This window comes from Adiantum capillus-veneris, chromosome 4 (genome assembly GCF_014529385.1).
Source record: "Adiantum capillus-veneris isolate H3 chromosome 4, ASM1452938v2, whole genome shotgun sequence".
NCBI lineage: Eukaryota > Viridiplantae > Streptophyta > Polypodiopsida > Polypodiales > Pteridaceae > Adiantum > Adiantum capillus-veneris.
The window spans coordinates 47,289,568-47,302,748 of NC_140934.1; the positions used below are offsets into that span (position 1 = coordinate 47,289,568).

General features: G+C 40.2%; 1 protein-coding gene and 1 long non-coding RNA gene across 2 annotated transcripts; both read right to left on the bottom strand.

Annotated features, from left to right (window-relative positions):
• Positions 1–854: 854 nt before the first annotated feature.
• LOC147459100 (uncharacterized) lies at positions 855–3,468 on the bottom strand. Its single transcript, XR_015187718.1, has 3 exons — positions 1,780–3,468; positions 1,603–1,705; positions 855–1,522 (listed from the first exon to the last, which is right to left on the bottom strand). It is a non-coding gene; the product is annotated as an uncharacterized LOC147459100 (long non-coding RNA).
• Positions 3,469–3,665: 197 nt separating this feature from the next.
• Positions 3,666–12,616, bottom strand: LOC147459101 (O-fucosyltransferase 19-like). Its single transcript, XM_086510435.1, has 10 exons — positions 11,524–12,616; positions 9,987–10,178; positions 9,784–9,880; positions 6,735–6,805; positions 6,559–6,647; positions 5,946–6,078; positions 5,514–5,749; positions 5,228–5,411; positions 4,648–4,940; positions 3,666–4,387 (listed from the first exon to the last, which is right to left on the bottom strand). Exons 1-10 carry the CDS (start codon positions 12,121–12,123, stop codon positions 4,180–4,182), a joined length of 2,103 nt encoding a protein of 700 aa, XP_086366561.1. The 5' UTR covers positions 12,124–12,616; the 3' UTR covers positions 3,666–4,179.
• Between the last annotated feature and the right edge of the window lie 565 nt (positions 12,617–13,181).

Below are 13,181 nucleotides of genomic sequence, written 5' to 3' on the forward strand. Positions count from 1 at the left end.
GACGCCAAAAATTTCGCCAAAATGCCTGTTTTTCTTTCCTACAAAAGTCTTCAATGGCCCCCCCTTGTTGAATTTGCATAATGCTCCAAGAGTGAGCCCCTCCTTGCATGAGAGCATGACCTAATAGATTCCTAGGGGTTTAAAAACATGAATGGATATGGATTATTGACAAATATAATATATGGATATGATGAAAAAAAGAACAGGTTAGTACATAGACGATTCACGAAATTTAGAATAGTGTCAGTTGTATACAAATATAAAATTAAAAAAAAATAAAAATATAAAAAATCAATGAGGGGTCCTCATTTGTTTTTATTGATGCAAGACTATTTACAAGAAGTTTAAAAAAAAAATGCATGTAAAAAATGGTAATTTAGTAAAAGAGAATGACTGAGTGAGATATTTTTGTGATTTTTTCTCGATAAAAAAATTTGTGGTAATGGTGAGTATAACATACTTACGCAAATAATGCACGCGTACTTAGGTAGAAATATTTAAATGAATACCAAAATAATTCTAATAAAAAAACCCTATATTGAGGCCCTATATACAATGAAATATTTACACATAAATGGACCATTATATATATATATATTGACTCAACTAGCCCGATGAATAGCTAGTAGGGGGTTTGTTGTAAGGAGATATAGGTAAGGTCCCCTAACTCACACACGCCTATGCACAATGAAAAGGTGGGGGTAGCCACGGTGTTAAAGTGATTTTTCTTGGGTGAGGTGGCTCACTATGGCAAATACGGAGAGCCAAAAAACAACAATCATTGCACAAAAGTCCCTTACGGAAAAACATGCAAAGAGAGATCCAAGGGCTGCCACAATTATAATAAAATTTGAAAGGCTATATTGGGAGCTACACGAGAGATGGAACCAATGAAAGTTATAGAATTTACAAGGGGATGTAAGGTTTGATCTTTCCAAAAAAATATATAATATTCTCAAGGAGAGAATATGTATTGTTTACAAAATGTTGGTTCTCAAAATGTTTTTGGAAGTTCTAGAAGACCTAGGACTCTTGTGGTGGCCTCCTCTTTTCTTTTTGGGCTCTTTCTTTGTGTTTTTTGCTCTTCTTCTTTCTTTTTGTCCTCCTTGGGCTCTGTCTCTTTTGTTGTCTTCTTCTGCTTCTTTCTTCTTGGGCTCTAGCTCTTTTGGTGTTTTCTTTTGATTATCTTTCTCCTTGTTCTTCTGATGTCCTTCTTTGATTCTTCTTTGTCTCCTTCTTTTGCTCCTATTTGGCATGTGTTTGTGTTTTTCTGGGACTCTTTTTGGGGGCAACACACTCCTATGCCTTCTTCTCTTCCTTTGGAATCTCCTTGCTTTGGGCTTCTCTTCCTCTACCTCTGCTCTTTTGTGTGTCTCCTTTGCCATGTGTGGTGCCTAGTCTCTTTGGCCCTTTGGGGGCTTTTATCTGTTGTGGGTAGTGGCATCTAGACATTGACCATATACCTAATCAACTTTGTCCTTTTCCACCAAAAATGGTTATGGGTGTAGCATTTCCTATTGATCTGACCAAGAAGGATAAGTGTGTTAGCTCTCAACAAGAACACTTCAAGTAATATCTATATAAATATGGTCACATGCTTACCCTAATATTCTTTTTTGGGTTGCAATAAGTGTAGTCAACCAGTAGCTTTACATTTGTTATCACTCTCCATCCGTAATGAGAAAGACTCCTCTTGCAAGGGGGGCTACACAAACACAAGGGAAAGCATAAAATACAATGTTTCAAAATGTATTTACTTACAAACTACCAACACCATACCTTCACATTTAAGATCTACATATCATCCATGAGCATTGTGATGAGAGGAGATTGTTCAATTATCACTTTCAACCTTGAGGCAGCCCTATTTACAAAGAGATAAAGCATTGGCTTAACCAAAGATAAAATAATAAGAAATGGGAGCATTACCTAAAGTATTGGACAATTATACTTACATCATATCCATTCCATGTGGGCCTTAAGAGTCCCTCAAGAGAGTTCAATATGAAACATGTCTTATCAATTATATGAATTGCAATAAGACTTCAGTGTGAGCTATGAAAAGACCTGTGGACATTGTCAATCGCCTCAAAGATGAAACCCTCACAGTGAACTAAGGTTGTAAAAGAACATACCTCTCATGGTAGGGGCAAAGAAAGAGCGCACAAGTTTCAAAATCAATAACAGCTAGCCAATTCCTTATGTCATAATAAGTTCTCAAAAGGTGAGAGATGGTTGACCATCTCCAGTTTATGCTAGACCTGTAACTTATAATCATGCATCAATAGTCTACAAAAAATACAAAGAACAATTATTGACTATCTCTACAAACACACGAAGAATAGTTTGATGGGGAAGGATAACCTCACGGATGCCAGGACAATTGAGTCATTAATCTCTTTTTGCCAGTCTTTAAGAATGTCAACAGGGTCAACATCTAGGGAAATATAATCTTTCCTTTGAAGAAGTTCGTCTTCTAAGAAGGTAGCCACCCTGAAGCCATTAAGATTGACACTTCTCAGCATCGAAGGGAGATGAGCTCCAATATCCCTAAGCTCTTTTGTTTGCTCCTCCCTGTCAACTTTCATCTCCTCCCCTTCTTCCACAATATCCTCATCCTCTATGATTTCATCAATCACCACTTTAGACTCTTTTGCCTTTCTTGATGGGGGTATGTTGAGGATGTTGAAGGTTTTCACATCCTGAAGAGGTATTGTCTCAAGAGTTTTGTTGAATCTATATCCTAACCTCCTCAAGCTAATCATATCTTCGTCCATAAGGGTGACTCTATGAGAGTGGTTGCACATATGTATGCAACTTGGAAAAGCTCAATTAAAAATTCTTCAACAACCTTTTACATATATGCTAAGGCACCTCTTGTCCACCTCATATCAATCTTTCACTGCTCTGTTTTTTGTCTACAGAGCCAAAAAGTTGGCAAACTAAAAATATCAATGTGAGATTGTTATTCAGTTTCTCTTGGAAGACCACCTCATCTTTGCAATGATTTTAGTTTGCAAAAAGTTGGCAAACTAAATATACCAATGTGAGATTGTTCTTCAATTTCTTTTGGAAGACCACCTCATGTTTGCAATGATTTGGTTGACATGTATGCCAAAGGAGACCTCCTTTTGAAAGCACAAATTTGTTTTGATGGGCTTCCTCACTTAATTTGGTCTACTTGAATGTATCATTTACAAGGCATGCCCAACATGGGCAGGGCCAAGAAGTACTAGGCTTTTTGAGGGAATGCAAAGTGAGAGTTTCTCTATCACCTATGTTTTGCCATCTTGAAAGCATAGTGCATGGGCTTCAAGTTCACTTGCATTGAGCCAAGCCCGTGAGCCACTCGGCGTCAAGTTGAGAACAAGGGACAAGGGGCCCAAGTAGACAAGGGAAACATGAAAGTTCATCTCTCTATATGCAAATATAATTTAAATATATATATTCAACAATGGTGAGCTGTCATTTTTTGACTAGGAGCTCACCATCCGCCACGTGTCCCCCCCCCCCCCCCCGCCCTCAATCGGGAGGACGAGTCACGCACTCGTATGTTCATTACAAGTTCGAAAACAGCCAACACCTCAGGGAAATGACAAGTGGCATAGTATAAGATGTGGACATAGGCAAACACATGCAGTCTCTGTAAACTTCATTTGCAAAGCTTTCTTTATAACATGCACCTTACTTTATTTAGAGATGGGTATAAATCCCAACTTTTCCTTGAGAAACTTAACACTCATAAGTTTCCCTAGAGCAAAACCACATCAAAATGTGGCTGCAACAAGAGCTTTATTACATTACAAATGAATGATAAGGTTCAAGTAGATGACCAGAGAGGTGCTTCAAAGAATGGCATTCACTTTTACTCTGTTGAGACCTTAAGTCCGGCCATCCCTTGAGAGAATTTGTACAAGTCTAGGGCTCTTTAACAATTACAAGTGCAAACCTTGGCTAGAAGGAATAGTCTTTGCAGAAGAGGATTTAGAAAGGACTTCCAATTATACAGAGGAAAAATATGGCTTACTCTTCTAAATGTTGATGCCTCGTTCCTTGAAAAACGTCGGTCGCAAGCGCATTCATCTTCAGAGAGAATGGCATATGCTACTCTTCTTGTTCTTGATTGTGTTAAGAATCAAAGAATCAAATATGGTTGTAGAAGAATATGGTAAAAAGAATTCACACTGATGTGTGGGGTGCTAGTGGGCAAATGCAGCCAGGTAAAGGGTTGGCATAGAAGCTCTCTTCGGACTTGGGTGAGTCACCCTTCACTCGCAGCTCCGGGCTGCCCATCCGGTTCTTATGCAGCCGCCTCACTTGCTTCTCAAATACCCTCCAGGTTACCCTGTTGCTATCTAGAGCATCCACAAGTCTTACCAAATTCTTCCTGCAAAATGCTTCTTTTATCAGTCCAAAACAAGCCCAGAAGCTGAGGTGAGGTTAAAAAATATATGTGTGTGTATGTATGCATACATATACATATGTGTGTGTCTGTGTGTGTATATACATATGTAAACACATTTATATGTATATGTATGTATACATACACATATGTACGTCTATATCTGTGTGTATGTGTGTGTGTGTGTGTGTGTGTGTGTGTGTGTGTGTGTGTGTGTGTAAGTATGAGAGAGAGCTCTCCAATACCTGTCTGGACTGATGGTCTTTCTGTGACCTTCAAAACGGCGATGCCCTTGGACCGCTTTTGCCATGTTTCCATCAAATGTGTGAACGAAAGCATCGCTCTGCAACGCAACCATGTAGTCAAGGGCAGCAAGACGATTTTGAAAACGGTGGAAGGGCTGCAGCTCAAGAGGAGTAGCAAGCGTAGAGTGCGTGAAAACGTTGGGAAAATGCTCTTGCAAGGCAGATAAGCTGCCATTGCCAAAAATGGGTCCTGCCACGATGTAGATGGGGGTGGTAGATGGAAATCCAAGGCCCTGCACAATCAAAAAATTGAGTCAACTGCACAAGGATGTAATCACAAGTAAAGTTCATTACTCAACATCACTGTACTGACAAAAGGCTCATGCATGCATTCAATGCATGTGCACGCACATCTTTCGCATCCCAACGAGGCTGCTCAGCAGTGGGCAGAACAAGATTTGGAGATGCATCAAAAGATCTTAATGAGCCGTGACGTACAAAAAGCACAGTTATTCATGCTAATGGTTGTGCAAAGAGTGCTTGTGAGTGGTGATGTAGAATAAGCACATGATAATCCTACCTTGAGAAGCAGTGCAGCTTCGTGCGGCGTAAGCGGGCAACCCCCATCCAGGCGTCTCGCCTCGCCATCAATCTCCTTCTCTTTCCACCTCTGTACCCCATATCTCATTCTTTCAAGGTCCTCTGCCTCTTCTAAACTCAACCCATGAGAGCATCCTGTGAAGGCCAACATGTCCTTCTCATATCTGCAATACATGAACCAAAAAGACTGTATTGAGTAACTCAATAAAATGGTACATCCGTGGATGTGTCACATGCAGACTGAAGAAAAAGGATAGGTATTACACCTCAAATGCAATGCAATGTAATGCTCCTCGCTTTGCGATCGCATTCTTGCAACAAGCTTGGCACCCAGCTCTTCAATTGGATCTGTAAACTTCAAGGCTGAGTAGCAAGCTCGGCAGCGAAGACTTTGCACCGACGGTGGGAGACCATTGTTGATCAAGCGCGAGTCGGTATGTGAGAAGTAGACAGCCCCACGATCTTTCAAAATAGGCAGAATCTCATTTTTGTAGTATGAGCTCTGCATAACCCAACAATCCAAAGTTACACTCTAGCTGGACTTGATGAGGATGATGAGGGCTTAAAATCACATGGCTTTATGGCATTTTCTAGCAATGCTCATTGTGCAGGCCAAATATGGGAATCCCTCAATGATAATCAAAATGCAGGAGTTAAAATGTCATATGCAACAAATGAAATATGTCAGATAAACTGACCTTCGACCAGGAGACGGGCGCTTTCCAGAAGGCCTCCTGCCTAGCAAGCTGCAATGGCAGCTTCTCCACGACCGGCACATCATGCTCCAATGTGCTTAAGAAATGCTTCACATCAAAAATGTCCTGAAATTCACTAAAAGAAACCACATATCCTACTGATGCTCTTTTGTTGTCAAAAATCAATCCATGAATACCAAAAAAAAATTGAGTTCCAACATGCAAGTTGACTGGTAGGTGACTTGTTCCGACTAATCGGAACGAGTTTAAGAAATTTAGATTGTATGTTAGCCTGCATTTACTTTTTTTAATGTAATTTTCTCGTTGTAATGTCACAAGAAGTTTTTGACAAATTCTCACAATATTTCCCACATTGTGACTTACCTCAACATCATGAGCTTCTGTGAGGGAGGCGCCGCATACCTAGCTAGGTATGCAGTGCCTCTCGAGCAGAAGCTCATGATGTTATGCATTGTATGAAAAACAATGAGAAAGACTCCGTTTCTCTACATGAGAATGTAGAGAAACTTCTAAATCTTCTTGTGTGTGCTTTAATTGCTTTCTTCCATGTATATTTTGTTCATCTTTGGGACACTTTTAGTGAGAGCTTGTTTACCTTGGGTCTGCCCAAAACGAGGCATGATCCAATCGCGGAACCACGAGTGTCGCATTCATAATCTTTGCAATTGCCACCATATCACAAATCTGTATTGAAAAGGCAACAATAAAGGTGAAGAAATCTGAATGAAGTGGAGAGCAAGAAAAGAGCCATTTTAGAATGGGATGACCTACCCCATTCCGCATTTGATTAAGACCACCATTAGCCTTGACAACAAGGTATCCATTAGTATGCTCTGGCAATTCTGCACACACACGCATACACAAAATAAGTCTGTACGTTCTAAGTAATAATCAGAAAAACTCTCTCTCTCTCTCTCTCTCTCTCTCTCTCTCTCATATATATATATATATATATATATATACATAGATATATGTATGGATGTATGTATGTGTGTGTGTGTGAGTGAGAGAGAGAGAGAGAGAGTATATCTATATATTTTCTCTCTCTCTCTCTCTCTCTCTCTCTCTCTCTCTCTCTCTCTATCTATCTATCTATCTATCTATCTATCTATCTATCTATCTATCTATATATATCTATATATATATATATATATATATATATATATATATATATATATATATATATATATATATATATATATATATATATATATCCTAAGAGACATCAAAAATCTATCCGATGAGTCTTGAACTCAAGACTTGATACTTCAGAGGGAATTGGGATAACCAATCTACCACACTTGGATGATAAAAAGGTTATTCCAATTTTCTCTTCTTATTCTCTCTCTCTCTCTCTCTCTCTCTCTCTCTCTCTCTCTCACACACACATATGTGGATTAGGTGGTTCAAATAGGCATTCTTGTGTCACATCTCAAATCCAAAAAGAGAAAGGTGAAAACACAAGAATTGTGAATCACAAGCTAAACAAGAAATAGGCTATAACATGCCTCTAAAGTTGCTACAAAGAAAGACTTATGTGAAACCCTTCTTTTGAAAAAGATGTAAAGCGTGACATTATTGTTAGGGGAATAGTAGTCTTTGGCCACACCCATACTTTTGCTCTTACTTGCCCATAGCTCACAAACAACATAATGACTAGAATGGCCTACATACAATGATGGGAGAGCGTGTGTAGCCTACTAAATAAGGTAATGAGTGCGAGTGTGTGGCCCCCTAGTTAATGCCTCTTTTAAACACTCCATCAAAACATTGACTTTGCCAAGTGGCCCTATACTACTTTATCCAAAACAAGCTCTGACTGGTAGTTTTGGCCATTGTAGCATAAATTGCTCGGACAAAGATGGCTTCAAACATATGAAATCAAATCTTACTAGCTACATTTTCTTTCGACTCTTGGTATCTCTGTACATAAGTTTCTAACCTAGGTACCATTTTCATAGTTACCCAAAACGGGAATATGGAACGCGAAACAACAACAGGCGTGAAGTGCCATTCCCTGTTACGGATACTCACGTCTGAAACATGGAACGGGGATTCAAAACGGGAAGTTGGCATGGGAACGGGGAACAGTGACCTGAAAATGGCCATTCCCTGTAACTATGAGGACCATTGTAGCGAAGAAACCATTCGACGTAATGTCCTTATGGATTAAATTAGCCCATTTGCAATAGTTGTTTGATTAATTTCCATCTAAATTGATATCTAAGAAAACCATGCCATAATTAATCATTCAGAACAAGGAAGTAAAATTCCTTGTAAATTCTCCACAGAGGACTGAAGGCTTCGTTATCTGTCAAATAATTAAGCCTCTCTCTCCTTGCAACTAAGTCCTTTGCTAGCATAGTTGCAAAACTACTTAGAAAACGAAGCCTTTTGGTGTTTTGCGTGTTGTCCTATGTAAAGAAAAAAAGACAAGCATGCGTTTAGCAAATAACTAATAACTAGCCTCGTGTAGTCATCGCCTAACCTACAAGATTTTTGTCAACCTATATACTTCTTCTCTCTCCCCCCCCCCCCCCCCCCCCCCCCACCAAACCCCAAAAAAAAAAAAAAAAAAAAAAAGAGACATGGTTGCTTTTTGAGGGGCATTTTGCCCCTTATTAGCGGGTACACTCCCCTTGCCTCAAAACTATAGATACTCTTGCACAAATTTCTCCCTTGCAAACTCATCATACACCATATTGCACTCACATTGCATAACATATGCATACACACACACACACACACATTGCAACGCAACCCCACCTCTAAACATCTCTCTCTCTCTCTCTCTCTCGGGGTAGATTGGTTATGCCATTTTCCTCTTGAATAATAGGTCTTGAGTTCAACTCCTCGTGCGGCTAGATCTTGAATAATAGGTCTTGAGTTCAACTCCTCGTCGGCGAGATCTTTAAGGTCTCTTGGGATAGTTTCCTATGACGTTAAAACTCTCTTCTTCTTCTTCTTCTCTCTCTCTCTCTCTCTCTCTCTCTCTCACTCTCACTCACACACACACACATGTGAGTGTGTGTTTGACATAAAGAAAGACAATGCTAAGGTAAAGTGGGAAAGTGTCCACTAGTGTATATTCAACTTCGCTCTAAGGGTTCTTGCTCCACACCAACAAGTGGTAGGACTTATTATTGGTCAAGTGGGAAGGCACATTCAGTACGGACAAACCACATGATGCAAGGGAAAGACACATAAGATAGCATTGTAGCAATATGAAAGAAAGAAAATGACACATTGAAAAAATTGTGTAGGTAGCAAGTACAACCTTTTGGAAAGACTAAGAAAACTCACACCCAACCTTTAAATGCCCACAAGCACACTTTGTGTTTAAATTTTTTCTTCTTTATTTCTAAAGTTGTACCCCCTTTGGTTGTTGGAGAATGAATGCCTTATAAACAAGTAAATCCATGGAATGTCCATTGCCCCAACAAATCCATAGCTTATAACTTTTAGAATTCAAGAGAAAATTAACTACAACCATAGAATTAGAGAGAAAAATAACTACCACCATTGTTTCCAACCATAGAATTAAAGAGAAATATAACTACAACCATTGCTTGCAACCATAGACTTTAAAAATATATATATAATTCTAACCATAGCTTAGAGCACAACCATAGCTTAGAACCATAGAATTAAAGACAAAAATACCCAACCACCATAGCTTAGACCCATAGAATTAAGGAGAAAAACTAGCTATATCTTGAGTGGGACCAAAGGATGAGCATTAATCGACCAAGCCAAAAGGATTGAAAAGGACTTTTTTGTTCACATCTAAACGGACATATTTTTGGTCCTTGTGACTTACTTTTGGACGATTTGCTCGAGTTGTGCAAGCAAGGCGCGTAAGGGACGTCACTGACAGGTGTCACCCAGAGATCCTGGGGACGAAGGGAGCGCAAAGCCTGCCGAGTGCCACAGGAAGAGCAATGAGCACAGAGAGGGTACGAAAAGCGAAGAATGAGAGGTGACGAGAATCATGGGGGGGAAAGCAATAGGTGACTGGCTTACCGGGGGTTGCCGGTCGAGGGTGGAGTTGAGGTGTGAAAGCGCGCCATGGCCGGACGTGAGTGGGCCTCCGTCCGCCGGCTTGTGTGATGATTTCTGGCTCTGGTGATGAGGCTCAGCCTCCAGCTCGCTCCGCACAGCCATCGTACTAGTGTGCTGGCTGCTCTGAAATAAGAAATCTTGCCGAAACAACATCTGCACATGTGACCCAACCCTTGGTTAGATATTCGATTTCCTTTCTTGGTAGAAAATGATTATTTTTTTGGCCAATGAATTCTTTTTCTCGGCCTCTTCTGTGCTCTTTAAAAAAAATTGCTGGAAAGCGGCAACACACACAGAAAAGAAACCGATGCAACCAAAACCCTCCTCCCCATTAAAAAGCATCCAATAAAAAAATGGCTATAATATAATGTGATCATTGCTTGAAACACACACACAAAAAAAATTCCATATCAAAAAAAAAGTCTATATAGAAAGCCAAATAATGCTCTATAATGCGCAATTTAATAAAAAACTGACAGAATAAATCCATTCAGCACTTTTGAACAATTAATTACCCAAAAAATTTGTCCAAATAAAACTCTAAAATAGAGAAACAGCTCATTATTAAAAGCAAAAAAAATGCTCATTTCTGCACACGAAACGAATTTCAGAAAATCAAAATCCGAATATATGGTTAAATAATTTTTCCAAATTTTTAAAGTCCTTTGAAGATTTCATGGGAAAACATTGCAGCTATATATTTGAGTAGCCTTCTAGAAGCAACCTCATCAAGTCCACTTACTACGACTTCTAAAAATAGTCAAACTCCACAGAATTGGCGCCCTTTCTCATCAATTCACACAAATTCCCATTAATGCCATACTGTATATACCTTAATACACATGCAATTAACTAATTAAACATCCCCTAATTTCTGAGGTTATGAATTTGTACTTTGCATTGCCAATACTGAATTGCAAGAAAACAACAAATAAATTCAGAATGATAAATGTTAAATTCCATTTCTTGGGCTTTCCAAGACACTGATAACCTTGCAATTGAAATTCTTTAACTGCAATGAACAACATAGGATAATGAATGCAAAAACCAGAGAAAACTTGCATGTATATATCTATATCTTCTATACTTCTATCTATACTATTATAAAAGGGGGAGGGATTCCGGCCCCTCCCCCGCACACGTCTTTCAACCGGCGAGCTCCAGTGGTGTGTGCCCTGCAGCATGGCCGCTGAGAGAGAGAGAGAGAAGAAGACTCTGCCGAGTACTAGTACACAATAAGTTTTGGACAAATTCTCCCAATAATTCCCACATTGTGACTTATCTCAACATCATGACCTTCAATGAGGAAGCCACCGCATACCTAGCTACGTACGATTGGGGGCAAGGAACCATCGGTGCCTCCCTCACAGAAGCTCATGATGTTATGCATTGTATGATGAAAAACACTGAAAAAGACTCCGTTTTCCTACATGAGAAAATTTCTAAAATCTTCTTGTGATAGGCTCATCCAATGAGTGCAGAAACGAATAATACTAACCATCGCCCCAGGCAGTCGCCCGTCGACATCCGCAATGTCGTTCCCGCCTAGATGGAGAAGCGTCAGCGACAGACCCAACACGCTTAAAAGAGCCAAAAAACAGTAAGCCAAATTCCTCAACAGCTTGATTCTCACAAATCCCTTGCTGCTACTTGATTGCACGCACGGCGTCGTCGACGAAGCTCGGACGCTAATCTGCAGCAGCGCCGGCTTGTGCAGGCTATTCAAATCACCCTTCATGACATTAGCATCCTGGATGAGGCAAGAGTGCTCCATACAGTGAGAATCATGGAAGGATTTGTCAGTAATATTCTGGTTAATATAGACATCAGCTGCATTGGTAGAATTAGTATGGTTGTTGTTAATGTCACACCAGGAGGTGATGATATGGGAGTCAAGGGTAAGCTGCTTTTCTAAATTGGGGTTAGTGGCTCGCTTCGACGTGTTTGCAGCGCGGCGCGTAATCTGCTGCTGGCTACTCTGGTGATGGTGGAGATGCTGGTCATTCACAACCCATTTTACAACATAGCTTGCATCCAATTGGGTGGGGCTCGAATCAGAGCCGCCACCGCTGCCGCTGCCGCTGCCGTCTGCCCCCATAATCTTGTACAAAAAAGCTGTTGATTCAAGTGCATCAGTGTTGGGTTAGAGACAAATTGATGGGCGCCCACATTAATTTCTGGCATGAGAGAAGCTCATTTTCTTGCAGAGCTTTGGCTTTCTTTGAGGCAACGTCGCATGGGGTGATTCATGTAGAAGCTTTTCTTGTTCAAAACGTGACAAGATATTGCTTGCAAGACGATCTTGGGTGATTACACCGGAGAGGAGGGGTTATGGATTCTCAATATATGCACGCATAAATGCAGAGGAGGAAGCCAAGATTTGGAGGGAAGAAAGGAATGCTGTGTGTGTGTGTGTGTGTGTGTGTGTGTGTGAGAGAGAGAGAGAGAGAGAGAGAGTGTGTGTGACACACATGTTTAAGGTGGGGCTGCTTTGCAATGTGTGTGTGTGTGTGTGTGTGTGTGTGTGAGAGAGAGAGAGAGAGAGCGTAATAGGGTGTATGATGAGTCTGCAAGGGAGGAATTTGTGCAAGAGTATCTAATATAGTTTTGAGGTAAGGGGAGGTATGATGTGCGGGAGGGGGCAAAATGGCAACGCGTATGAGTGAGAGAGAGAGAGAGAGAGAGAGAGAGAGAGAGAGAGAATATGTGTGTGCGAAGTGGTGGTGCCGGTCGTCTCACGACGTGCTTCTCCTTATATGTACACGTGTTGATAATAGTATAACCTACCGATAGGTTGCCCCAAACTTCAAAGTGTGTTCGTAAAAAATCGTTTTTGATCCCCCACATAACACAAAATTAGCTAGCAGTTTTTTTTCGTCTAGCTGTGAAAACATGATGTAAAGAATCGATGCTAATTGCTACCATGAGCAACTTGAGTATATGCATTGAAATAATATGCAAAACCATAGGAGGAACAAGTGCACCCAACGTTAAAATTTAGGGAAAATTATCAAAATATCCCTCTAATTTATGAAAATTCTCACAATACCCTTCAAATTTCAAAAATTCTCAATATACCCCTCATATATTCCCAAAATGCCCTTCAAATTTTCCAAATTTTCCAAAATACCCCTGGTTGTGAGAGTAAATTTATCC